The following is a 27,497-nucleotide window of genomic DNA, read 5'->3' on the forward strand; positions in this document are numbered from 1 at the left end:
GCAGTGAAGAAGCAAGAGGCAGTGAAAAGCCTGAGATGCCAAGTGATTCCAGGATCACCATGAAGAGATGGCAAAATGAGGAGAGGGATGCAGACACTCCTCTAAATCTGAGGCATGAGCACTCTGGATCTCACTCTTGGGGAACAGGGTGAGTGACGAGGTGTCCTGCCCTCAAGAGCAGATGTCAGTGGTCTGAGGGGGCAGATCCATCCCTTTGTGGCAAATTGCAGCAACCTGTCTGCTCTTCTGCTCCTGATGAGGACAGTCATTGTAGCTGTAGCTTATGAAAGACCTGGTGGACCAGAAGCAAGAAAGGGAAATGAAGAAATTGTCTTGACTGAGAAAGAAAGGTAAGCAAAGAGAAGCGCCTTGGGATCCTCTGAACTGTGTGGGTTCTCTGAGACTACAACACAAAATTGAACTGTCTGTGGCCTTTGTTTCCCTAGATTTGCTCTGCAGCACTGAAAAGGACAAAGCCAGGATAAACACGAAGGTGTGTAAGCAGACACCAGGAACAGTAAGTTTGAGATCTGTGAAGCTCAGTACCAAGAACCAGATGCTTGAATCTGAGGATAGGGCCAAAATTGCAGGGTAGGAAAAGTGTTTCTCCTATTTAGCATGACTCACCTGAACCAGGGCTTCTGCCTTAGGAATGCTTCTGTGACAGTAGGAACCAGGTCACTTGAAGTTTCACAGAATTTCTAGAATTTGAAAGCTGTATCAGAACTTTGAGAGAGCAGTTTAATGGGTTGCACTTTTTGATAAAAATTGTATTTTATGGTGACACTGCCTGGCACTTAGAAAAATCTCAGTTGCCAGGATCTAACAGAGTCTGAAACCAAGTTCCACATATATGGATGATGATTTGTTTCCTTTTTAAAGGGGTTTTCAGATGCAGAATGGGCAGCTCTTCCATATTTAATGCTTATTCATGAATACTGATTTTAAAATAGTGTAATGTGTTATACAGGTTGGTGCTGCCATCTCTTGGAAATAATGGTGTAGTTTCACAGCTGATTTGATTACCCAAAATTTTAAATATTTTAAGATATTACATGTATTAATTATAAAATGAAAGTATTAAAATAATCCAAGTAGATGTTTTCAGTCTTTTACCTGAGGACATATTTGTTAGGAAAAAAAAGTCCTAGGTGAATTTCTGCTACTAATTCCTGGTTTTACAGAACCAGGTCAAGACTACTGCCCCATTTTGTCTCACCTTTTAATACTATAGACATATTTTCTCCATGGCTGGTAAACAATACTAAAGCTCTTTCCAAGTGTGTAAATTAGGTTTCTGAGCTTTTTTAAAGTTCTTCTCTTTGCGTGGTCTAGGGAGAAAGATTAGTTATAGAGTTCTTCTGACCTTGATCTGCTGGCATCTGAAATTTAGTTGGCACAAAATTAGCTCTTAAACTTTTGAAGAAATTAGATGTGTTTTTATTGCATCATTATTGCATCTTATTGCATCATTAGAGTAATAAGGGGAAGTAAAGTAGAATTTGTAGTTATTTAAATTGCAACAATACACTCAGATTGAGTAATTTCAAATTTCTAATTTAGTTTTCAAATTTTTAAATTTGCATTCATAAAAAGATACTGAAATAATGTCTGGAGGAAGCACCCAAGTTTGCTCCTTGAGCATGCAACCCTCCCTTGTGTCTTACTTTGTGGCTCTTAAATTGATCTAAATCTGTATTACTAATGTGTTAAAATTATCTGATTTCAGGCTCAAAGGGGTCTGCAGCTGCTTTGTACAGGGGTGGAAAACCACTTCGTGCAAGCCTGGGAGTCATGGTCGAATACTTGGCAAGTACCAAAAACCACAGAAACCAGAAACTAGAGGGAGAATAAGGTGTCAGATTTTATAACCCTTTTTTACTTCAGAGTATTCAAGTAACCTCTTCCTATGGTGGTTTTCTACTGAAGCATTGTTTTCTGAACTGGGATTCTCTGTACCTGTTTGATATCTGTTGGGATTTAAGACGCACTGTGTGGTGCAGTGATCTGGGATTGTGGGAGCATTTATCAATTAGTACCGAGTAATTCTTGTGATGATCTCTCCCAGACTTAGATTAATTCATACAGAAAAATGATTCTGTACAACTGCAAAGACATATCTTGTTAAAGCAAGGGATGAGGAAAACTTTGTGGGCTGCTTGGTCAATAAGCAAGACTTCAGAGATTGTTTGGTCCAAATACTAATCAACTGAACTGCTTGTGTACTGAGGACATGCCACAGTCTGAAAGTGATTTTAACAGCACTACCAGTTCAAAATTGAAAAAGTAATTTGAGATGTTTCGATGGATCAACAAAATGGATCAACACAGCCTTAAATGGGACCAGGTTGGTATTTCCATTTTTATCTTGTATATGGAAATTCTATTTAAACAAGGTAAAACGCAGCAAAATTATTTCAATAATATATCAACAGATCTGTAATATTCTCTTCATGTGAAAAATGAAGTTCATTTTCCTGGTAAAATTTAGAAGTTTAATAAAGGACAATAGGAGACAATAAAGCAAATTTTAATGGCTGGGTGCTTGGCATTCAGCCACTAGCACACCTGCTATTTTGGAGAGACACCCTTTATGTGGGTTTTCTATTACATCACCTATTGCATATTCATAAACAATTATGTACATTTAAACTTTTCCCCAAATGAGTTTACATGTTCCAGGAACTGTTTGCCATGGCTCCTCCTCGGGTCCACCTTTTTAGAGCATGTGCATTTCTTGGCTGTGGTTTTAGTCTGTTCTTATAATCACCTCCAGCTTGGGTTTTGGTCCATGCTTTCTTCAGATGGCAGGTGCTGATAGTTGGCTTATTAGTAGCAGGGCTTTTCATCAGTAGGGTTCATTGGATGTTATCCCAACCAAGCAGGCAGTTCAATTACAAGCATAGCTATATCAACTATTCCACTACTGTGTCTAAGTTTAGTTAATAGCAGAAATAAAGACTATATAGCAAATTTACTTTAACATTACACATATAACATCCATTTTAATATTTGCAAATAGCCAGGGTTATAATATGTATTTGTAACACTTCCCCAGCACTGAATCCTCCCAGAGGCAGGACATCAGATTCTCAGGGAGAGTCTTCATTTATCCATAGGATGAACACTGTATTCGTGGGGTTTATTGCCTCTGGATAATGGAACAACATGTTTCTGCAGTGAGATAAATATTGGATGTCGTGTTTCTGTAATTTATGTAAATTACAGTTACAGACACTGATTACCTTATTTCAACTTGCTGGGTCTCTAAACACTTGTAAGAACTACTAGTAATTACTAGCTTATCTTCTTTTAACACCCTGGAGGCTACCACAAGCACCAGGTCATTTGTGAGCTGATAGGTTATTTATATTTTCTGATTTATAGTTAATCTAAAAAGAGATTAATAAAATAAAAGGGCCAGATTAAAATCCTTGTTCCTTCCACACCTTGCAAGCATGAAAACTTGCTATTTTTAAGGTCAGTGGCTGCTTTCAAGGTAACATATGAATAGTTACAGTTCTGGGGATTGAAGGTAATGGGTAGAAGTAGCTAATGAAGATATGCATCTGTTCTACAACTACAGCACTAATATACTTTTAACAAAGAAAACAAATGATGGGTTTTTAGTGCTTTGCTAGTTACTTGTGAAACTAAAATCTGGTATTTGCACTTCCCAGGCTCTGTTCATCCTAGTGCATCCCTCTTGTACGAGAGATTGTGAGCCTTACAGGGACAATAAATGTTAACCTTCTGGCCTGTGATATAGGTTTATTTAGTGCTGTTCTAACTCAATATCCAACTACGAAAGAATCCTGCTGAAGTAAATTAAGGGTGTTGGGTTTTTTTTTTTTTTTTTTTTTTTTTTTTTTTTTTTTTTTTTTTTTTTTTTTGCCTGCCCTTCATAACCATGATAATGTATTTTTATTTTTCAAAGACGAAACGTTGTCATTTTGTCCAGTTTTGCCTTGGAAAAACCCTTTGGATCTGAGAGTAAGAAGTAGGCAATAGCACTCAGTGCAGTGAACTTGTAGTTAGAGTTGGGAGCTGGCAAAGAAGGTTGTGGCAGCGTTCCTGGACCCGAAAGGGCAGGGCAGGTCCGTGCCCAAGGCCGGACTCGCTGCGGGGAGATCCCATTGCCGAGCGCCTGCCCCGGCTGCAGGGCAGGAGCCTGGTGCGGGCTGCGCCTTCCCGGGAGAGCTGCGTTCCCTCAGGGCAGCGCTCCGGCCTCGCCCGGCCCCGGAGGAGGAGCGGCGGGTCCCGAGCGGCGCCGCTTGGTGGGAGCGGCGGGTCCCGAGCGGCGCCGCTTGGTGGGAGCGGCGGGTCCCGAGCGGCGCCGTTTGGTGGGAGAAGCGGGTCCCGAGCGGCGCCGGTTGGTGCGAGAAGCGGGTCCCGAGCGAACCCGTGCGGCCTCATCGCGTGCGCCCCGGCCGCGCCCGTATTTCTAACGGGAGTGGGTTGGGCGGGCCGGAGCAGGCCAGGCGCAGCCCCGCCTCCCCGCGGCTGCCATGTTGTGCGGTGGGGCGGGGGCGGCCCGCGGGCGGCCGTGAGGCGGGCTGAGGTGGGGCCGAGGGGAGGCCGGGGCGGCGCGGGCGCTGCTGGCGCTGGGCAAGGGGGGCTGTGCTGGGGAGAAGAGAAGGCGCGGGCGGCTGGCCGGGTTGGCTTCTCCGGAGGGAATGGCGGATGCCGTGATCCGCAGTGGCGGCGAGATGGAGCCGGAGCAGCATCAGCGGACGGAGAAGACGAACGCGGGCGTCCTCGGAGCGGAGAGTAACAGAGCAGGAGGCGCTGAGGACTCCACACAAAATGGCGGGCGCTCCGAGAGCGGTAGCGCTGGGGAGGCGCTGCTGGTGGCTGCTGTTGCTGCAGCGGACAAGGTCCCCGCAAACCTCAGCATCAGCAGCAGCCAGCGCAGGAGCAGCATCTCGACGGCAGATGAACAGCAGCGGCAGCAGCCGCCCAGCGGTGTGCTCGGGGGGCCGCCCCCTCTCCCTAAGCCCCCAGAAGACCAGCTGCCTCTTAGGAGGAACTTTCAGATCCCCAGGAAGAGCAGAGAAAAGAAAGGTTGTTCCTTCCCTTCCCCTCCCTTTTGTACCTCGCTCCCTCTCCATCTGATTCATCAGGCAGATCTCAGACACCTCACACGGCTGCATGGGAACCCTGCGGTGTGGAGGAGGCTCTACTGGCTCGCACTGGCGAGGCTGCTGGGGAGTCGCTTTTTGTGTCAGGTTTTTCCATTCTTTCCCTATCCCTCTTCTTTTCTTTCTCACTTTTATTTTGTCACGAGGATGAGACAAAACCAAACCAAAAACTCGTCTTGAATTTCAGACCCATGCTTTAAAGGGAGGAGAAGCTGGATGCGATCAGGGTGGGCTTGAGTTGATCTCAGCTCTGCTTCTAGAGGTGCATTCGCATGTGGAGAAGATGTTTCTTTGGGACTCCGACATCCGCGAAGATGGTTCACTTTTGTCTTCCCCCTGACCTCCTCCGTGCAGGAGAGGGGTGTAATCCTGGTTAGTTTAGACTAAACAAACACAGCAGAATTGTTGTTCATTGATGAGACGCAGAAGACTGTTCTTATCTGTTGAAAGTTCACTGCAGGGAGGAAGGGAGCATCCCAAGCTCTCGTGCCTCGCTTTGGAAGCGTTCTGCTTCTAAGTGTCCAGGGTTTGTTGTTTTTTTTTTTTGTTTGTTTCTGAGTCACTCTTCCTCTAGAAGCCTGTGGTATTTCTTGCTTTTCACAAGACTCCTGGTTTCTTCTTCCCCTTGTTTTTGTTAAGTGGAGTTGAAGACATGTCTGATTTCCACCCTGGGATTTATCTTAGGTCTTGCCCTTTTGCAATATGGCGTCAGTAACTTAGTCCATATCACAGAAATACTTGTCTGAATAGGCTTCTTGTTCTTCAGAGAAGAGAGTAACAACTTCTTGAAGTGCTTTCTTCTGTAAGGAAGAGATGAAGGTAGGTTTATTTCATTGTCCAGTCTTTTCTCTCCAGTAATAGAATAATTCCTTTTGGCAGTAATGACCCCTTTTTCTTCCTGGTCTTTTCCATTGCCACCCCACTCTGGGGTGATGGAAGCCTGGCAGAGATGCATTGTAAAAAGACCTGGGTTGATTTGGAGAACAAAGTCTTTTATAATTCATCTGACAGAAAATGGATATAACTACCTGGATATATCCACCTGGATATAATGTGGTGCCTCATGAACAGCTGAAGTGTCTTGTATGTCACACACAACTGTGGTTACATAGGAATACCTTGAAATGTCTTTCAGAAATGTTTAGTACTTAACCAAGGATACTTGAAGTTCCTCTTTAGCATTTGGTTGCAATGTGAATGAAAACCTGCAAAATACCTTTTCAGAAGGTCATCTAATTCATCATTTGCCTATGCAGAGCTATCTGCAGTGTGCATTGTTTTGGTTTGGGTAGTTCACACCTCAGGCTTCTGTGGCCTCTAAGGTAGAAGAGGAAGCCATTTTTCCTTCAAAAACTGACTTGGTGATATCAAGGTAATTCGACCTCTTCTTACCTTTTTTACTTTTGGCCTGTAGAAAGGCTCTTGGGTACTTTGATCATTCTGATGACTTGGAGCTTCCAAAGCTCTCAAAGCAGACCCTGCTCCATTCGGCCCACGGTGCTTGTGGGCTTACAGCTGCTGACTGTTGTTGTCACAGCATGGACTGCCAGACCTACAGTTTGAGAACAACCAGATTGCTATTGGGATTTGTGTTGTCATTTGAAAAATGATGCAGTTCAGTCAGTTCTGGAACTGACCTGGAAGATGAGCACTGCATGGACCATCTGATGTTGTAGTGGCGTGTGCTTGCAGCATCCTTACTGCCAGTGCTTAAATACATCTTGTTAAATTGCCAAGTAACCTGAATGTCACCAGTCCCTATCAAAAGAGCTCTTGGCTTGATTCTAAAGCCCAGCATGAAGCTGAAGTACACATGAAAACTTTCTCTGTCGTTCCTTGCCTTGGAAATGTCCTTGTTTTTATTTTTAAACCACCATTTCTTTCCTGGACATACCACCTGAGTTAGCTGCTGCCTTGATTGTGAAGGCTTAGCTACTCTGTACAAAGTATGTACAGGGTGACTTTGTCAGAGGTGTTTGAGTTTGTTTGGAGGTGGTTTCTTTTTTTTTTGGTGGATATTTCAATTTGTTTAAACAATGAAATGCGTTTGAGGAACAATTTTTGGTAGTGAAGCAATTAAAAATTGAATATTGAAACCACAAATGTAAGAGAAAATTTAAGCTTTAGCCTCCAAAATATAAGAGAAATACCCTAGAAAACTCAGGCGTTAGCTGCTTATTTATCTTCATAATTTCTTTCTCCTCTTGGAGACTTAAGTAGGGACTGAAAATCAACAGAAATCCTTTGTAATCTGAAGAAATGCATCTGGAGGAAAGCTATCTCTTAAAAAGAACTGTGATCGGTTGGCACAGAGAATACTTCTAATTTCCTCATTCTTTTTCCTGGCCTGGGAATTCAGGAAACAAATGAAGGGGTGGCCGCAACATTATTTTTTCAAGGTGTGCCTGCATTTGTCTTCCTCCTTAGAAGTCTCTTGAAGGTTTGTTTTCTCGGTATATAGAGTTTAGCAGTGGTGTTATGCTCTCTCGAGCAGCTTATCTATCATTTGTCTTCAGGCTTGTCCTGGCCTCTTCTAATTCAGTTGTCAGGTCTTCAGAGGTTTCCAAGCTTGCTTGAATCTTGAGAGGTCCTTGATAGGGTTAGGAGGGCAAATTTTAAGGATAAAGCCGGGCAAGAGCACTTTTAACTTGATGAATTGTATGAGTGATCCCTTTACCAAAAGGAATTCCACCAATGATGCTGACACTGCAGTCAGTGCCTTTAAGGGGTTGCTTGTTGATTGAGGCTGGATGTTTCCTTCTGGAGTCTGTCGAAGTAGCAAGTGACTGCTGAGTGAGGAGAAGGGTCTTCTTTTACCTGTGAAGCTCTCAGCAATACTTGCATGAAGGTCCACATTGTCCCTTTTTGTACTTCATAATTTTGCCCTGTCTTTTGTCTTCTAATTTTCCTTTTCTTTGGTAGAGATGTGCATCTGCTACAGGTTATTTCTAGATGGAGAGCTCTGTCAGTCCTTGAACTTGGTAACTGTTTAGGCCTTTTGAGAGCACAAGACATTTTGGGCTGAGAAAGTCCTAAAGGTAAAAATGTCACAGTTCATTAAGAGCACAGATGCTTTGTCTTAGTCTTAAGAAATGAAGACTGAAGAAAATTAAGATTTAAAAGGGTGCTTCTCAATGCAGCTTTTGTAGCAGGAGCACTTCTGTGTGATGAATGCTAGCGTTCTGCCAACTTAGCTGATAAGAAAATCAGCAATTTACTTATCTTCACTTCCAGCTTTGTTCAGGATTGCTCAAGGAGGATGGCTCTGTCTCCACATTGTGAGTTAAAGCAACCAGACCCAGTAACTGCAATCTCAGTTTTCTGAAGTTGAAGCATCAGACAGCTGTGAAAGAAAAGCAGAGCTTCGCAGGCATGACATACATCCAAACATCCAGTCCAGTCCCTGTCTCTTGACTAGTACTTAGTAACTAAACTCAATTTCCACCTAAAAATAATGATGTGTTCCAGTGCCCTGGGTAGAAGCTGAACAAACCCATTATTTATTTACTTCTTTTTACCTGTGCAGAGCAAGCCAGCAAACCCCACAGCAATTAACTTGTATTATAAGGATCCTGCAGGTTAGTCCTTACTGTAATTCTTATTTAATTAACACAGGGCAGTAAAAGTGAAGCAGACCCTCATCAACTTTGTCCAGCAAGGCTGGAAGATACGTAGGTGCACATGGCTGGTCTTTGAAGTGATGGAGGTCTGGAGATTAGCTCAGTAATTTCATGGTTTGCCTGTGAGCACAGCCCTTGGTGACTGCTGTGCAAGATTTAGTTTAGTACTTCTCGCTTTTTGGTTTTGTCTTGTTTCTGCACTCCTTCCTTGAAGTGAGGGACAGGCCCTGCTGTGGTGACATTAATGTTTTAGACCATCACTACTGTCCTTGAACACCGCAGCTCAAATGACAAACTGGGAAGTATTGCCTGGCTACTCACCTCACTGGGGTAGTGTTTTCATGTTTTGATTGAGAACCTGAAGAATGCAGTGCCTCAAGTTCTGGAAGAAAAAAACTGGAACAGTCTTAAAAAGATTCTTACTTTCAGTTCTCCATAATTGAATGATTAAGTGGGGCTTGTCCATAAATGCGTGGAGAACTAAGTGTATAGTCATTTATGCAGGTTTTTCCTACCAGGAGAATAGGGGGGCTCACTGTTTTAGGGCAAGTCTGTCTCAGCTCACTCCCCAGAGCTTTCCTCAGGGCAGAAGATGTTTAAACACAAATAGGAACATGGTTGATGATATTTGTGTGTATGGCATGATCTTAATTCATGTAATAATGTGCCTCTCCCTAGATTTGTGTCTGGGAAAGTAGGTGAGACATGCTGTATGGTTTGTGGTGGCTCTTTCTGGCTCACCCTGCAATGCTTTCTGCTTGTTTGGGTTCCAGATGGAAGTGAGAGACTGATTTTTACTGAGCTTGTGTCCTGGGGGAAGGGGGGAGAAGGGCTAAGGTACAGTAAACACTAGTAAAAAGAGCGAAAACAGGAAATTTGGTCAAGCAACTGGCCCAGATCGCCTTCTACCTTAACTGGTCCTTTTTTAGGAGCTGGCAGCATGTGAGTGCCAGGTCTCTCTGATAGGGAGTTATTGTTGTAGTGTCCAAGTCATGTTTGGAGCTGGGGTGGAACAGGGTGGGCTTTCTCAGGGTGTGTGTACCTGCAGCAGGCTCCTCTTCCTATTCCCCTTCCTCTTCCTCCTGTTTATCTCTTCAGTACAGGGGCATTCAGTCCCAGTAATACTAAGCTGAGAATCCCATTCCCTCTCAATTCTGTCTCCTCCCATATTGCTGTCAGCTTTCCAATCCAAGAATGAAGGTGTAGTACTAAAAAGGATGTTACATAAGTATGGTTTCTAAATCACTTTCATGACTTCCGCTCTTAAAAAATCGCTTTCACATTGGTGGTGGTGGTGGTGGTGGAATCATTGTTTGAGTTCAGTTTGCAGATGTGGTGTTGCTGCCTTCTGAAGTGTGCAGCTTTTACTGAATACCACAGAACAGTTCAGTTTTCATTAGGAACATTTGTTTTATATTGAGGCTTATGCAGTAAATCTTTTCTGCGTGAGGGAAAGTTTGTTGCCTAAATCTACTGTCATACTTAATGAAATTAGAGAATATACTTTGAAGATGTAGTTAAATTTAATTTGTTGTTTAGAGTAATGGTAGATTTTTTTTTTTTTTTTTTTTTTTTTTTTTTTTTTTTTTTTTTTTTTTTTTTTTTTTTTTTTTTTTTTTTTTGTGAGAGTAGTACTATTGTTGTTCTTCCTAGCTGTCGTAACTACAGGAAAAATCCTGCACTTTGGTGCATGTTTTGGAAGTTACTCTGAGGTTAAAACCCACTTTCTGTGTTGCGCTCATTCAGTTCCCCCAGAGATGTTGTTTTCCTGTCCACTGCTCTCAAAATCTGCACTGCCATCCTCTGCTGGCTCACTCTGGGGCTGCTCCTCTGATCACTCTGTCACCTTGGCACCCAAACACAGATAAAAAGCTCAGGGACACGACTGCTTCCCTGTGGGAACTCAGGCAAAGGTTTGCCCAGGAGGGAATTTGTAGTACAAACACATGGAGGGTTTTCTTTTTAAAGCAGGTTTAGTAAGGCATAACACCATCAAGCATGAACACAGGCGGTGGGGTTTTTTAATAATAGGAGCTTATTTGTTTTCTTTAAATAGGGTTGGATTTCTTCATACTTAGCTTAATTGCCATAAGGAAACAAACACAAAACCTCCTAATAGTTCTGAGGTGAGGCCAAGCTATGAAACTCCTGTTGATGTTTCTCTCAGAACAATTCATTGCCACTTCTTAATTAAATGAGTTAATGAATAAATTACAGTTCTGAAAGTTTAATTACAGTGTTTTGCAGTCCATATCAGATGTTTTTCTAGGGGTAAATTCAGACTTGAGGTGCTTCCCTTACTAACTTCTGAAAAGTAGTAGCTGTTCAAGAGTAATGTTAAAGCAACGTAAATGTGATTTTTTAAAGATGTTGTTATTCCAGGAGATTTTATGATAAACTTTCTACAGTCCATATTTGCCAAGTGTTCTAGGCGTTTTGGATTTGAATCACAAACTATTTATCTTCATGCAGAAACTGTCAGTGAACTGGAAACTTTTGGATGTTTTCACATGTATTTTGATGCTAATTATTTTATTTTTTCTCTTGTAGCACTCTTTCAGCCAGTACCTCCAGGTTCTCGGGAATTTGAGGATATTTTGAAGATTCTGCATTCTTCATACTTGGATCTAAGTTCAGTATCCAATTTTAAATACAAGAGAGCCAGCTTAGTTCATAGTGAACTGTTGGAAAAGGAAGTGAGTATATTTGTGGCTTCTGCTTCTTAGTAAGGTAGCAGTCAAGTGACAGTGTTTCCTCTCAATCTAGAGGCAGAGCTCTGGGGATTGTTTTCAGTTATGTGGTTGGTCTTTAATTGCAAACTCACATGCCTAGAAATGGAAGCAGCTATATTTCAGGCAAGTCTATTACTGCATAGTTTTAAACTCTTGCCTGCCAGATACTCTAAGAAGACTAAAAGAAGAATTGTATTTGGCACCACTGAAGTCTGTGTGTTTCTAGTTTTCAATATTTATTGAGGTATTTTAATAACCTGGAAAGGTGTTTTAATGTCTCCTTGACAAGGCTGATGTTTCCTGTGAAACTTAAGGTTAAAATATGTGCCTGATATAAGTTTCCATAACCTCTGTAGTTTTGTTGTTTTCCAAGAAGGACTTTAAAGTTGATTACGAATCTAGTAAGTGGAGCACCTTGGTTGAAGCCCTTCTATTGTGCCTCATGTGGTGTCTCTTAAATCCAGCCTTGGCTTGCTCTTGTCACTCTCAAATGAAGTTTGCATTCCCAGTGCCAAAAGGTTCACATATGAAGTAATTGAATATGTAATTAGTTTGCTGTGATTGTCATCTTGAAGCTATGAGGTAAACTGAAGCATTTTCTGCTATTACATTAATTATTTATGGTTGCAGCTGAGAAATATTGGTAAAAACCATCTCAGCAGAAGCGAGGTGCATCTGCAAAAATATTTGCACAGTGTAAGAGATCTGTCTCCTAAGAGGAGAAAAAGTCTTATTTCTGGAGTTTGAGAGATGATATGGAAGGCATTGGGCTGGATGGTTCTAGGCACTTCTGCTACAGAGATCAAACTAAAGTGTTACTGCCCAGGTTTGTTTGAGGAGTGTCTCTTAAAAAAACCAAATACTTGGGCAGATTAAGCCACTTGGATTTCCCACATTATAATGTTTTTGAAGTCTTGTTATAGCGCCCAGTGATTTAATTTGGATTATCTTTTGATTATTATTGTACACTTGGATCTGCTAACATAGATGGGGCCTTAAAAGATTGACTGTGTACTGTGCCAGCAGCAGTGTGTGTACCTGAGCTGAGAACTTTGTGTATGAACAGTTCACAGAAAAACGCAGAGAGCTGAAATTTGATGGGCGCCCGGAGAAGGAGCTGTCGGAAAGTTACGCATTCCTCATGGTGGATCGGTGCCAGGTGAGGAATGAAACACTGCAGGGGAAGTGCTTTCTTTAGCAATTAAGAGGTTTTGGGGCTTGTTTGTTTTGGTTTTTTTGTTCCCCAGAGTGTTTTTATTGATATGATCTTTAAGTTACTTTTGCACAATTCAGCACTGGAAGGTGTAGACGGATGGGAAAGGGATCTAATGTGTCCAGGGCATTTAAATCCTCTGTTCCCTGCTACTTCAGGTACTCCTTTTACATGTTGCTGTATCTTCAGTGGTTTAGGCTCTGTTTTATAAGTAAAAGGAGAGATTTTCTGGATGGCCTGTGAGTTCTTATTGGGTTTGTATTTAGTTATTTTTTTAATTGAGGAGGAATATTTTGTGGTTTCATTGGATTTGGGTTTTGGTGGTTTTTTTCTTTGCATCAACAAGGTAACCTGTAATACTGGAAAATGGACATTGTCTTCTCTGTTTCTTCTTTGGTCATATGCTTCTAATCAAAGTGATGGAAAAGTGATTTCTGTGCTTTGTCAGCTGTTATAGGGTCAGGATTTCTTAAGCATGCAATCATTTTACAGGTATACTTCTGTTTTAAGTATTAAATTTTTCTGTATTAACAGCAAGTAATGCTAATAAACGGTGTTCAGGTGTAGGAGGCTGTATTTTTTTAAGATACAGGTGAATCTATGTAGCTGCTCCATATCAGAGTTTGACTTGCACAGTTTCATAGTTTTAGAGAGAATTCAGACTAGTCTGACCTCTCTTTGTAAGGGTTGGGGTTTTGTTTAAATCTCAGTTTAAATTTTGCAATTGTAATTTCTCACTGTTTGTTCTGTTCATATCCTGGCTTTCCTAACAGAATTGCTTCAAAAACTGTCTGTTCTCTTTAGATCCAGAGCATATGTGAAAAGGGGCTGCAGGTTGGCCACTCCAAAATCACAATTCTCGGCAGCCCTTCCATGGGTAAGTATCTTTTGGTTTTAAGTGCTGGTTATTCAGTAGCAGTTGGCAGATAATGTAATTCAGTTGTGTGAACTTGCAGTCCTTTTTCTGACTGACTGCAGCAATATCACAGCATGATGTTTTTAGCAAAGGAAACAGACATCAGAACATTGTTTTGTAGCTCTGTTTTTGAGTAGTTGAGTTAGGTCTTCTCTTTGGGAAGGGAATTTAATTCTCATTTTGCCTTAAAGTCAAACCAATATCCCATGTCTTTCCGGTAAACCTGGAGACCAAAGAGCTAATGCAGTGTGTGGCTGGCTGCCTCTGTGTTCGTTCGTAGGTGTGTATGTTCAGAGATACCTCGTGGACATGGTAGCTCAGCTCAGTTTTGATGTAGATAGAAGTAAAATTCTTGAATCCACAAATCCAAGAAGAGCATAGATAAATTGGAGGCTTAGAAGAGTCACAAAGTGTTCAGGAGTTTTGGGAGTGCAAAGACAGTAAGTTCCTTTTGCAAAGGTTTTCAAACAGAAAATTAAGAGCTGATTCTGTCATCCTGTGCAGGAGGAACATGGTGTACAGAGGTGTCATGAATACTGAAAGCAGAAATAGGTGCAAGGGGGAGAAAACAAAGCTTTATGAGCATATGATTTTTTTTACTGGTTTAGCTGGTAAAGAAAGGGTCTGGAGCAAAGCAGTTAAATACAGGCTTGGAATGAAAGGGACCTAAGCAAAATGGATGCTTTTCAAAATATCTAAATTCAGTTGCAGTTACTGTTCTTAGATCTGAGGCAGTCAGCCAGACCAACAAATGACAGCCAACAAATGTGTTTGAGGCCTTACAATCTATGAACTTACTAAGTATGGAAAAGCACAAAATTATTTTACCTTTGCACTTAAGTGTCTATTGTATCTTTATTCTTTTGTGTCCACTGAGTGTTAATCCCATGTAATGCTTTTAAAACGTCTAATAATGTTTTAGCATTTAGCATAATGTATTTTGGTTTATTTTTATACTCTTCTCAGGTGTCTATATCTCCAAGTATGCTGATTTATTGCAGCCTAATCCTCTAGAATCTGGAGCAAGTGGAGATGTGGTTGTTTTTAAAGTAATAAAGGTAATTTTATCTTGTTATTCTTGAAGGATTTCATTGCTTACTGAAAACACACAGGTGGTTTTAACCTAACTTAATTTGCACAATCATCTGCTTATAGAGAAGCTAGATCTCTACTAGATTTAAAATCTAATGTTGATCTTAAGCTTAAATAATTCATAATAAACTGTTATAAAAGGCAAAAATCTATTGGTTATTTTGAAAGTATGAAAATAATATACTTCTAGAAGTGGCATTCTTAATGGCCTGTTTTATTTTCTCTGCTTTTACTTTGGTACTTGAAGCAATTTGCCAGTTCCCAGGAAGAAGCTCCTGCTGACAATTGTGCTTTATTACAGGGAAAAATGAAAAGCATATATGACCACATTGGTGTGAAAGCAATGGACTCGACTGTCAAGGGCGTGTTGGATCCCACCCCAAAGCACGAGTGTCATGTTTCAAAGAATGCCAATAAAGTCACCTCCTTGTTGGCTTACCGAGCCTACGAACTTACTCAGGTAGAGCTGAGCCTGTGTTACCTCCTCACATAAAACCTTCACAAGCAGAACTCGTGAACCAATGGAGAGAAAATCACTGAATACACAGCAAACCCTGAACTCCCCTGTGAAGCTGCAGCTGGGTGTGTGTAGCAGCCCGAGGTGCCTGTGTTATAGAAATCCCAGGAGAGTGTGGCAGCCTCTCCTGTTCCCACTGCATGATCCGGAACCTTGGGTGAAGATTCCCTCAGATTAGGGTGGAGGTGGAATAGGAAATAACTGGGCAATGCACATGAGACTGGAAGAGAGGACTTAGTGTGGGGAGTTTGAAGTGTGAAAGTACTGCTGGTTTGTGGTCACTAGGTGAGACTCCTAAAAGGGAAAATGTTGGCTAAGGAAGAATAGCTTTTTTTTTTCTTATTCCCCTTCCCATATTCTCAGGTTTGCAGATGATGAGGGAAGAGAGAATGAAATCAGTTCCTAGCATTTATTTTCCTCCAGGTGTTCTACCTCTTACAGCAGTAATCTGTTGCAATCAAATCATTCCACCCACTCTGTACATTTCAGGATCCTTACTTGAAAGTGTTCTCTTTAATGTTAACTTCTTTGGTCGCTGGGCTGGACACTGAATCAGGTGGCTGAAAAATGAGTGTATTTTTTCATTTCTCATTACAAATTTGCCTAAATTAACATTTTACATTAGAATTTTGTGACTGAACTAAGGCTAGACTCCAAAACTCATTGCAATATTTACTTTACTTTGGATTTGTTTTGTTTTTATTATTTATCTCTTCTCTTGCCAAGAATACTTTCAAGTAAATGTTGCATTTCAAGAAGGTTTCATTCTCTTGATTCACTCCTGAAAGAACTGTTCGTATCTAAGTGGTTCCTAAAGGAGGGAGAACTACCCTAACTGATTGTATTCTAAAGTACCTAGGAGAGGAGCATTTAAAATCTTCTTTTTTTTTAAATACCAGCTTTTAAAGAACTTGACTGTTGCTCCAGCCTTCTGATTTAACCTTGTCACTTCTTTTTCCCAGTACTACTTTTATGAATACGGCTTTGATGAGATCAGGCGACGACCAAGACATGTTTGTCCTTATGCTGTTGTTTCATTTACTTATAAAGATGACATGGTGCAAGGACCAAAATTTGTGCCCCCATCAAGGTAAGCTAGGAAATGAGTTTTGGAAAATCTGCATGTAGCATGAAGAATTCATAGCTCTTGGCAGTAGGTTTGAATTGATGTAAATGAATAGTGCTGAAATGAATGGATGTGTCACAGGGACTTGGCATAATAAATACTTGTAATGCAAAGCAAGAGTTGGCAGAATTGGTTTTATGCAGCAGGGTGGCCCCTGTGGTTCTGCAGTTCTGCTGCTCTTCCCACCTGCTTGCCTTTTGCCCAGGTGGAATCCACAAATACTGGGGGGAGTTTACCTAACTGAGGAAATTTGTGGACATAAAACTGTTCACAGCCTTACCTTGCTCTAAAATAATACTCTGTATATTTTGTCTCTGAACGCTTCACTTTTGTCTAAGTGCTTGTGGAGGGAATATGTAGATGGCCAGTTGATCACAGATCCACTGTGATACCTGTGCTGATAGGAAGATGTCCAGGTGTGAGGACTGTACTGTGGAATGCTAAAAGCAGTTATCAAGGTATCTAAAATAGTACAAGGTGCTGCAGCAGTGATAGACTGAGGTTAGAGCAGGAATTACCAGTCTTGGTATTTTGCTAGACTGATAAACTATCCTTAATGTAAAATCCAGTGGCCAGAATTCTCTGTTCCAGCCTAGTCATTCTGTCTGTCTTATTTTGTTTAGAGCAAACACCTTCCACACAGATAGAAGTACAGGTAAGAATGAATTCTATTTTTTGGTTTTATGATACAGACAGGACAGATTTCGATGTTTTTTTCCCCTGTAGTTTTATGTTTGAGCAGTTCAGTTATACTTAGTGTATACCTGAATTTTATCCTGAAGCATGCTTGTTGCTGATAGTGGATGATGGAACAGATACCTTCATCTTCTTTTCTCAGAATGAACCAGAAGTGACCAAAATCAAAAGTCTTTTTCCCCTCTTTCCTACTTAGAGTGTAGTAAGAACTGATCTTCAGTTCCTGAATCTCCTGGTCAGTGGCACTTCAAATAATATGATTCTCTGTCATGCTTTGTTTTGAACCTGATTCAAGCAAAATTAATATGTATGAAAGTGGTTGACAGTTAAGGTAAGGAAAACGGATAGAATTCCTCAGAAATCGGCATCCAGGTTGTGCTTACACTGACAGGGGTAGGTAAGAAACCAACCTCCTTTACTGTGCTCAGAGCAGGTCAGTACAGAACAGGATCGATAACATCCTTTCTGTTACCTTTTAACATTATTGTCGGGTCTGGTATTAATGTGAAATTTTCCCTAAACTGCTTTTAGAGACTCAGCAGCCTCTTCTTTCAGTCACAGCTGGCAAGTGGTTTCACTTACTCTTCCTTTCTCCATCTTAATTTAGAGAGATGTAACGTTACATTGTGGAGGGGACAGATTTGGAATAAAGGCAAACTTGTGTGCCACGTTTCCCTAAAATCAGCAGCACGACTTTTCCTTCCATGCAGGCTGTGAGTATTGCATTGAGACAGTAAATTTAAAATACTGCTCTTTTAAAACTCTTTTGAGTAGAGACTGGTGAGTTTTGGATATATTCAGATGAAAATCTAAAATACTGAGTGCCTAAAAAGTACTTCAAACAGGACTTTAGTTGTGTGTCCAGAATTTTCTTGAGTTTAGGCACACAGCTGTCAACATCTCTCTTGGTGTTTTGTTTGTGGGTTTGTTGGGTCATTTTTCCATTGAAGTGACACACACTCCTCTGCAGCAGTAAACACCCCTGGCTCATGAGATAGTTGAAAGAAATTATTCTTAAGAGCATGTATTTGCTAGTTATTATTTTATCAGTGAGCATAGAAATATAGAAGGTAAAAAAAGAGATCTTTTGGGTTGTTTTTTTTTTAAATCTCCCCCCACCCTTCTTTTCCAGTCCTGAGAAGCTTGAGGTTGAAAAAGTTGTAAGCATTGATCAGTTGAAGAAAAAAATTTCGCCAGCATTGTTCTTTAAAGAAACTTACCAAGGAAGAAAAGAAGGTAAATTGTTCTTGCCCAATTTCTTTAAATTCAGAATTTGCAAGTTTTCTGAATTACAATTTTGTTTTTTTTTTTCTTATTTTATCTTTCCCCCCTTGTGTTGTGTCAGTGTTGAAGAACGGCATGTACTGTAGCCTGTATGAAGTTGTGGAGAAGTCCCGTTCTGGGAGTCACTTAGAAGGTTTACTTCAGAAACTAGAGAAAGAGAAACTTGTGAGTGCAACAGATTTAACTATTCCTGGTTTTAAAAATAACTTTACTAGTTAGTGATTTGAGGCATACTACAAGATCCACAGTCTCACTGGGATTCCTTAGCTGGCATACTCTTAAGTATCAGGGCACTTCTCTGCCCAAGACAGAATTATCTTACAGTCAGGAAGAGTGAGTATTGATAGTGAACAAATGTCTTTGAAGCAGTTTGCTCTTTTTGCTTGCAAACAGGTCCTTGTGAAACCACTTGTGGACAGAGGATTTCTTTTTCTTCTTTCTCCTTGGCAAATGATGTCCCCTTATGGTAAGCATACTCTGAGTTTGTTTGAGTTGGGTTTGTTGGTGGTGGTTTTTTTTTTTTTTTTTTTTTTTTTTTTTTTTTTTGGTTTGGTTTGGTTTGGTTTGTTTGTTTTTTTTTTTGGGTGCGGGAGGAGTGGGTTTTTGAGTACGACTTTTGTGGTCCTCTCCTTTTTAACTGTGGGTTTTTTTTGTTTTGTTTTGGGTTTTTTTTGTGTGTGTTCTAGACCACCAGAGTGGACGGTCCCATGTGCTTCATGCGTTGTTTCTGTTTCCAGAGCCTAGAGGTGTAATTAACTCAGGTAGGTTTGTTCACTGTTGTGTACAACAGGTTTATTTAAACAGAGATGACATTCTGTTGAAAACTTCATAGTATTCAGTCACTGTGAACTAAGAGAAAGAGTTTGCATTGGTTATGGTCATGGTGTTGGTGTTAAGAAATACTTGTTTCTTCACAAAAGCAAACACCACACATTGTAGGTTCATTTGCTCATATTTGAGAAAGTAAAACTTGTTGAAATTTCTTGATATGGCTCCCCTGGCTTCTGAATTACTTCTTCATGGTCATTCAAACTGTGTTTCACCCAGTATGTATTAACACAGAGTTCTGCTAACTAGTTATTATTTATTTATAGCTTTGTGGTTTGATTTTAATTGTGCATTCCCTTTTCTCCTGTGGCAGCTCAAAAAAGAGTTCCATATGGAACACAGAAAAAGTCAACTACCATGGGTTTGCATGAAAAAAAGCAAATCATTCCAGAATTGGCAAAATTGATTCAGTCTCTGCATTTTGCTTTAGTCCAGTCCCGTAAAGACAGGATTTTAGATTTCACTGCTGTTGTGGAAAAGTACATACATGAGTACTTCAAAAAACTCTACAGCGGCCCTGGAAGAGGCAGAGAATTTATATTGCATGAGTACTCAACACAGCTGGATGAGAAAACATTTCTGCACCCTTCCCCGAGATACAAAGATCACATTGATGAGTACTTGAAGAACTATATTTTTGGTTGTGAGTCCTATCAGCTCCCTGTTTCCAGAGCCAAGGAACTGCTGGATAGAAACCGGAAACCTCAGCACTTTGGTCGCATCTCAGATTATGAAGCTATAGAAGTCTACTCTGACTTTGCCAAGGCAAAATGCAGGAAAAGAATTCACTCCAAATATGAGGCCGCTGCTGCCAAACAATACCTGCCTCCTTCTGGAGAATATGATACTGAAAAACTCAAAGAACTTATTAACTTGATCCAGTGTAGGAAGAAAAATGTAGGTGGAGATTCTGATTCTGAAGACCCCAGAATTAGAAGTGGTCTGAAGAGAAAGCCGGAAAAACAGTCTGAAAGTTTACAGAAATACCTAAAAATGAGTGACTCTTCAGAGCATATTTGTCAGTACGAAGGTAAGAAAGGCTTTGCTTAGAGCTCTTCTTTAAACATTGTTATTCAAAGCATACCTAACATTTAATCATTATAGAGTATTTTATTGCATGCTGTGACAATTTAATGCATGATGGTTCATTTAAATATTGGCCTGAGATCTGTCAATAGAGACAAAATTTATTTTTTGCAGGTTTCCACTTTCTAGGAGACAAGTTAGGGGAAATTTTCCTGGAAGTTGCTTTTGTTTTGATTCTTTGGAAAGAAGGCAGACTTTCAAAGAGTTGACTTGTCTGTGGAGCTGTCCAAAGACTTTCTAATACAGAACACTCAGTAGACTTTGTATTGTCTTTTGTGGGGCTTGACTTTGCTGTAGTTCTTTATGTGTCCAATACCCTGTGTCATACCTAAGGAGTTTAGATTGAAGGGAAAAAGCATAGTTAAATTTTGAAATAGCCAGTAATGTGTGTAGGGGGACAAAGGAAACAAACCTAATAAGATTAAATTATTGTATACATGAGATTACCTACATCCAAACCTCAGAGAAGTATCACAGATACCTTGTGACTTAAAATCTGCCAGAAAAAAACCCTGTGATCAGTGTTTCCCTGCCCCTTTCCTCAAGGCAATTATAGAGGCCTCTTGCAGAAGGGGGAAATGGGAGCAGGATGACACGAGAAGAGGGGATTTCCATCAAGCACCAGTCACTCTTGTATATGTGAATCCTTGGAAGATGGAGTGACTGAGCTTAGTTGTCCTCTTGAGGGGGACAAAAGATAGTGACTGGCACGTAGGGATGAAGGAGGAAAAGGGTGGACTTTATGGTTGGGATTCCTGCTTGTAATTCTGTGAACCTTCAAAGGTCTTTTTACATTGATTATTAATGTAGAATATGTGATGAATGCATGTCTACATTTTTGTTGAAATAAGTGTCTGTACATACAAACTGCCGCTAAAGAGTGAGACCGTGGGTATGTCATAGATGTTTGTGAGTGATTTTATTTTTTTATTTTAAGACTGAGTAATGGATTCTTTTTCCACTTCTCACCCTGTTTTAAGGGGGCAGAACCTTGGATTCACCACACTCTGTGTTGTCAATGAATTCTGACCATGGTGGCCACGAGAGTGACTTCAGGCAGGCAGATGTGTCTGCTCCCGCTGCTGACACTCAGGGGCTCATCCAGGTGCTGCTGGAGACTTTGGCCTCTGCCAGGCGGGACCCGGAGCTGGCACAGTCCATCAATCAGGCCCTTGCATTTGGCACTGAGGAAATTGAAGAGGATATGAGACAAAAATATGCATATGAATCCATTGCAGCTCAGGACAGAGATGATCATAACACTGATCCTCACACCGCTCAGGCTGAGCATGTTACCTTCAAGGACCCACAGAGCCCGGCCCTGCTGGAGGCCGACTTGCTATGCTTGCCCTGCCCTGTCGAGGTCGGTCTGCAGCTCCCACCCACCGAAGCAGCCCTTAAGCACACACTACCTTTCCAAGTAAGTGAAACTGCTAAGAAGCTGTCAGTGAAAAGTACTATCTTCATAAATATTATGAGCCTAAAGAAAAGAACCTTCTATTTATTTTACAGAGGCAAACACAGATATGTACTAACTTTTCTACGAAGCTTTTCTGTTTGGTAGGAACATAGATGGAAATTTTCTCCACTCTTAAGCATGTGTTCCTGGTTCTTTATTCTTTCTGTAATAAAAAAGGAGCAGAGTTGAAGAATTCTGAGCATTTCACTGCATGCTCAGCTTTCTTTGTGTGCCTTGGTGCAATGCTATATATGAGTTCCCTTCTGCTTAAGGATCACAATGCCTCAGCTCCCTGTTCTGGCTCATTACCCTACAAGAATGGTTGTTCCATGATCTCTGTTACTGGTATTTACACACAAAGCCCAGTTTCTAAGTCACAGAGCAGGAATGAGTGTGTCCTACCTGTAATCTCCACGCTGTTTTGCTTCTACCCATCTGGAGTGTGTGATGAAATTAGCTTGTTTAAAAGCCCAATACTAGTTGCAGGCAGTGCCTCAGCAGTGCCAACATCTCGTGGCTTTAGTCAGGTATCAGAACAACATCCTAGAAAGAGTGAGCGAGCAGTCAGTTCTCCCCTCCCTTCCTCTTTGCCACCCCTAGCTTCTATAGTGTCAGGCCAGTGCTCAGGGCTGCCTTAGTAATTTCATGACAGACCCGGGAAGTGCCTCATGGAAAGGTTTCCAAGTTTGACTGGACTAGATTAATGGCAGAGTTGGTAGTGTGCTGGTGAACTCAGAGGTGTTCTTTCTGTCAACTGCTCAGAGTGTAAAAACTTCATAGTAAGCAAAACCAAAAGAAGTTGTTTTGAGATGAGCATTTTGTTTGTTTTTTAGGAGGCAAGCGCTGGGGGTATCTTTGAAGACTACAGTCCCTGTCCCAGTGCACCTACAGAACGTGGCTATCGCAGGCAACTTCCCAGCTCAGATAATGCAGGAGAAGTTGGACTGCACTGGAAACTTATTCCAATTACAGGTAAGATGGGTTTAAACTCCTCTATTCCTACAAATAGTGGATGAAAACATATTCTAAAGGTCTGTATCTGGATTCATAGATCCATTCTTGGATCATATGTTGATACACAAGCACATCTATTGCCTGTGCAGTTGTTTCTTATATTTGATAAATACAGAAATATGCTGGATGGAAACAGATACTGGTGGAGAATATTGGTTTGGCTTCATATTGACACAAATTAGAGATGTGACTGCTTTAAAAACAAACAAAACTATAGTTTTGAATATAGATGGTGAAGAAACTGAGCTGGGGTTATGAGGGGCTTTCAGCACTCCTTGCAGCACCACTGAAGCTGTGTCAGTAATCAATCAGACTGATATCCTCCCCTTTCTAGAAAAAAACCTTGTGATCACAATTGCAAGATCAGGTGCAGCTTGCCATTCAATTCCACAAGGTCATTTGTGTTTAAGCTGTTTAAAAGTGAGGATTTTAATGTAGTAGCAAATGAAAATACTTGAATAATATGTTGCCCTCCTTGATTCCTAATTTAATTTTTAATTTGTAATGGACGTATATCCTGTTATGCTTGCTCTAAGTTTTAATCTGGGAAAATGACTTGTATACTGCTTTTTCAGCAGACTTTGACTGTGCTGTGTTATTGTCTTAGGAGCTCTTAAATGTGCTGTGCTTCTGTACCTCAGCAGACTGTAACACTTGAGTGTTGGATTTAAGTTGGTTGGTGGGGAAGGCATAACAGTGATGCTGTTTTCAGGCTGTGATGTGGAGGTTTTGATGTATCAGCTGTCTGTGACTTTCAAATGTGAGATGATGATGATGGTGATGATGAACTCTTCCTCTGTAGGTCTGAAATCACCAGAAGAGCCACTGGAGTACTTGCCACCAACAGATGCACTTCCTAATGACCCCCGGGTAGTAAATCGACAGAGAAATCCTGATTCTCAGTTGCCCTGCTCTCCGTTTTCAGACACACAGAAGGGGACAGCAGATGATGGACATTACACAGGACAAGTGGAGAAACTTGAAGATCTGTATGAGCTAAGAGATGACCCTCCTACAGCTAAGCATTCCATTAGTGCAGTAATAGAGACAACTCTGTTAGACGAATATAAGCTCTTTGCAAGAAAGATTCAAGAAATTTTGCAGCAAAAGAACATTGCTTACATCAGTGGCATGTCCACACCAGTCCTTTCTGCCCGGGAGAGGATAATGAGACTTTCTGAGCACATCTGTTTGCAGGCATCAGAGGTTTCTGTCCAAGAATATATCGAGAGCCTGAGTGAGAAGCTGAATAGTGTCATTTTGGCTTCTTCCTGCATGAAGCAGACTGGCCCAGCCCACTGCAGCCCTGAAGCCCTGGAGGTGGGGAGCAGCAGTGCCCCTCGGGCTGTGCCCGCTGCGCTGGCCGTGTGCAGGGACAGTGACATGGCGCCGCTCCCAGAGCCCCCGAGCAGTGACCTGGGGGAAGAGCTGCACTCTCAGGAGCAGCCTCCAGCAGGCCTGCCCCTAGGGAGGGAGAAAATGGCTCACGGGAATGTTGAACCAGAGGACCAGACTTCTTCTGGTGGGGGTCCTGTGGAACCACCAGAAAACACTCAGAAATCCCCTGAGAACTTAAACATTTCAACTCAACCTGATTTTTCTGATTTTATAAACCGGTTAAATCCTGAAGTATTAAACCGGTTAAATCCTGAAGTATTTAGCCAGTTAATACCTGACGTATTGAGTTTCGTCGAAATTATTAAAGATGTACAGAAAAACGCTGTCAAATTTTATGTTCATGAAGAGGAAGAAAGTGTTCTCTGCAGAGAAATCAAGGTAAAGCTATTTCAGTTCAACTTCTCTCTAGTATCAGAACTTTCAAATCCACTTGTATGAAACTTGAGTCAACTTCACTGTGAAAGTGAATTGTGACAGTAGGCTGTCCTGTCCCATTTCTTCCTTGAGCTTTTGAGTTAGTCTTGCTTATATTTAGCTTTTACATAAGTCTTTTTCTTGGAGCTGGAAAACAGAACAGGCTGTATGTAGGTTGGTCCTTTCTGAAGATCTTGCCAGGGAGTGACCTTACAGAAAAAAGGTAATGAGGGAAGAAATGTGATAGCTACCGTTTTAGAAAGAATGTATGAAAAGTAACTCTGTGTGCCTTTGGGGTTTTTTCTCTTCCTGTCTAGTTAATAGTAGAGAGAACTTTGAGAAATCACTGTGCTTCTGTACACTTCAGTGTGTAAGATGAAAGTTGTAAACTTCTGGCTTTCCTTGAAAACTCAGGCAGTTTGATACTGTCAGTTGGTGCTGTGTGAGTGATTTGATAGAAATGACTGACTTCTGAAACAGCTGCTCTGTGTTGCTGCATCCTTTTGATTAATGTATGGGAGAGATAAAGAAGCCAGTCCCTCTGGGATTCACTGAAGTTGAAAACCTTGCTCTGGGTGTCATGTGGGCATTGTTTTTACCAAACTACCTATTGACTTTTTCCTTGTCTCTTCTTTCTCTGGTGGCAGGAATATCTTAGAAAGTTAGGGAATACAGAGTGCCATCCAGAGCAGTTCCTTCAAAGAAGAGATTGTTCAGATAAACTGTTGATCATTATCCAAAATGAAGACATTGCCAGCCTCATCCATAAGGTATGTCCCACGTAAGTAACTGTATGCTACTGAAAGCTGTTGGCAGTAGTGAGAGGAGCTCATTTGGAGCAAGGCTGCTTCCTTCTATCAGCACAGCATTCAGTAGTGCCCTGTGTTTAGCTGCTGTTTCAAGAAACAAAATGGTTGTAGTAAAAATGGTCTTGTCCCAACATTTACCCATAACTTCTTCCACAACCATGCACAAGTAGTTATGCTTCTGGTTCTGTGATGGTCTAACAGCAGGTGAAGGCAGCTCTCAGATGACCTGAGCTGTTCCTGACAGTTTAAGACCCTGTGGTGGACAGAAAGTAAAATTATTCCAAGTGCTCAACATTTATTTACCTTATTACTGTAATGCTCCTGAGAGAGCACCTCCCCAGGCAAGAGAAGAAACAGTAATTTTTTGAAAATGTGTTTTGAAGTTTGGTGCCTAGTTTTAGTAGGTAGAACAGTTCTGTAGTTCTTTTTTCTGTGTGACGTGTGGTTACGTCTCTGATTTCAAATGTTTTTAAACAGATCCCTGGCCTGGTGACTCTGAAGAGGCTCTCCTGTGTCAGCTTTGCAGGAGTAGATAGTTTGGATGATGTGAAAAATCACACTTACAATGAGCTGTTTGTGTCTGGGGGTTTTGTTGTGTCAGATGAATCTGTCCTTAACCCGGAATCCATCACTACAGGTAAGTGTGATCCTTCTGGAAGCTTTAGAACTAAAATCCTGATGTTGCAGTACCTGAGAGGCCCCATACTCACCACAGTGAAGGATCAGGTCTTCCAATATTTTTTGAGAACTTCAGCTAATTCAGTCTCTTTCCCAGCCCAGTGGCCTTGAAGAACCTATGAACAGGGAGACTTTGTCTGTGGTTTGTATTACATTGTGTAGTTATGTCTGTGGAGCCTTTTATTCTCTACTACTCCATCCACAAATATACTGTATATACTTTTTCTTTATTTGAAATTGACTAGTTAATGAAGCCACATTTTTTTAAAATGTTTTAGCAAGGCAGAGGGTGTATGCCGAGGTCAGCTTTTAAATACCACTGCTGGGCACCTGAGATACAGAAAGCAGCTCAGTTTTATGATACTGTTGTTGGCCAGTCTGCCTGGAAGAAAACTTGCAGTGAGTGGCTGCTGTTTCTAATTGTGTGACTGTGATGAAAACAGAAAACAGCTTTTTGTTTATACTGAAGCAGTATTTTCAGTCTACATACCACAAAATTTAACTTTCATTCAATATCTCTATAACAGATAAACTAAAGCAGTTCCTAACATTTCTGGAGGATCTCAATACCCCAGATGGAAAATGGCAGTGGAAAGTCCACTGCAAAATACAAAAAAAACTAAAAGAGCTGGGGAGGTAAGTAAGGTTTTGTAATACCAGCTGGTAAAATGTTTCAGCTTTCATTATGCCCTCCAAAACACACTTAAATAGAACCAACTCTTATGTTTGTCTTTTGATATTTAGACTGACATTAAATTGTTTTTAATAGTGATCTTTTCCTCACTGCAGGATGAATGCCAATGCCCTGAACCTGCTCACCCTTCTGAACACCTATCAAAAGAAGCACTTGGTTGAGATTCTGTCTTACCATAACTGTGATTCTCAAACTCGAAATGCTCCAGAACTTGACTGTCTCATCAGGCTTCAGGCTCAAAACATACAACAGAGACATGTTGTCTTCCTAACAGGTAACCTCCACATTTGTGATCACCTCTCCCCCTTTTTTAATGGGTGCTAAATATTAATGCAAACCCTTCTTTTCTGTATTTAGAAAAGAATCTCAAAACACTCTCGAGTTATGTTGATAATGGCATAGTGGTTGCTGCTGTTGATGACTTCATGCAGAACTTTAAAAGTCTCCTTGGGTATCACAACTCTGTTACTGAGCAGAACCACCTTCCTCCCTGCAGTGCTGGCCAAAGACAATCAGGTAATGTCAAACACACTTAAACTTTCCTTTCCAAACTGCATGCATGGGGTAGAGGTCCTGGGACAGTGTGCCTTGACTCTGGTCAGTGGCCACTGCAGCTGGCAAGGAAAACCCAACTCTCAAGCTGCTCTTCTTATTTGAAATGATGGGGGAAAAGCTGTGGGGATGGAGCACCAGAGACCTTAAATACTGAAGTACAGGCTAACATGGTATTTGAGGCACTAGACAGGGCATCTGTCAGGAAAAGAATAGACTTGTCTCTAC

The 27,497-nt window shown here is 41.2% G+C and overlaps 1 protein-coding gene and 1 long non-coding RNA gene across 8 annotated transcripts in view; one reads left to right on the forward strand and one right to left on the reverse strand.

Moving 5' to 3' along the window:
• Positions 1-392: 392 nt before the first annotated feature.
• TASOR (transcription activation suppressor) overlaps positions 393-27,497 on the forward strand; it is a 35,109-nt gene continuing 8,004 nt past the window's right edge. For 6 of the 7 annotated variants that reach the window (XR_014590921.1, XR_014590922.1, XR_014590923.1 and 3 more), the window contains exons 1-22: positions 4,619-5,064; positions 11,312-11,457; positions 12,560-12,652; positions 13,511-13,583; positions 14,589-14,680; positions 15,016-15,174; positions 16,194-16,321; positions 16,981-17,012; positions 17,661-17,766; positions 18,186-18,289; positions 18,399-18,502; positions 18,731-18,803; positions 19,024-19,098; positions 19,479-20,195; positions 21,232-21,671; positions 22,544-22,682; positions 23,527-24,500; positions 25,184-25,306; positions 25,823-25,982; positions 26,551-26,659; positions 26,813-26,991; positions 27,075-27,233. Coding sequence is in view for 4 of the 7 variants with exons in the window: in XM_083869805.1 (XP_083725931.1) it covers positions 4,677-5,064; positions 11,312-11,457; positions 12,560-12,652; positions 13,511-13,583; positions 14,589-14,680; positions 15,016-15,174; positions 16,194-16,321; positions 16,981-17,012; positions 17,661-17,766; positions 18,186-18,289; positions 18,399-18,502; positions 18,731-18,803; positions 19,024-19,098; positions 19,479-20,195; positions 21,232-21,671; positions 22,544-22,682; positions 23,527-24,500; positions 25,184-25,306; positions 25,823-25,982; positions 26,551-26,659; positions 26,813-26,991; positions 27,075-27,233 (4,573 nt within the window). In the remaining 3 variants the exon portion in view is untranslated. Of the gene's footprint in view, positions 518-1,729; positions 2,348-4,618; positions 5,065-11,311; positions 11,458-12,559; positions 12,653-13,510; positions 13,584-14,588; positions 14,681-15,015; positions 15,175-16,193; positions 16,322-16,980; positions 17,013-17,660; positions 17,767-18,185; positions 18,290-18,398; positions 18,503-18,730; positions 18,804-19,023; positions 19,099-19,478; positions 20,196-21,231; positions 21,672-22,543; positions 22,683-23,526; positions 24,501-25,183; positions 25,307-25,822; positions 25,983-26,550; positions 26,660-26,812; positions 26,992-27,074; positions 27,234-27,497 lie in introns of those variants that run through there. The other variant, XM_083869804.1, reaches the window with a different exon arrangement.
• The window catches only part of LOC310913950, a 293,389-nt gene continuing 276,170 nt past the window's right edge, over positions 10,279-27,497 (reverse strand). Inside the window, exon 2 of the long non-coding RNA XR_014590929.1 lies at positions 10,279-10,395. This is a non-coding gene — a long non-coding RNA (uncharacterized lncRNA). The remainder of the gene's footprint in view (positions 10,396-27,497) is intronic.

This window comes from Zosterops lateralis, assembly GCF_965231275.1.
Source record: "Zosterops lateralis genome assembly, chromosome: 11".
Classification (NCBI taxonomy): domain Eukaryota; kingdom Metazoa; phylum Chordata; class Aves; order Passeriformes; family Zosteropidae; genus Zosterops; species Zosterops lateralis.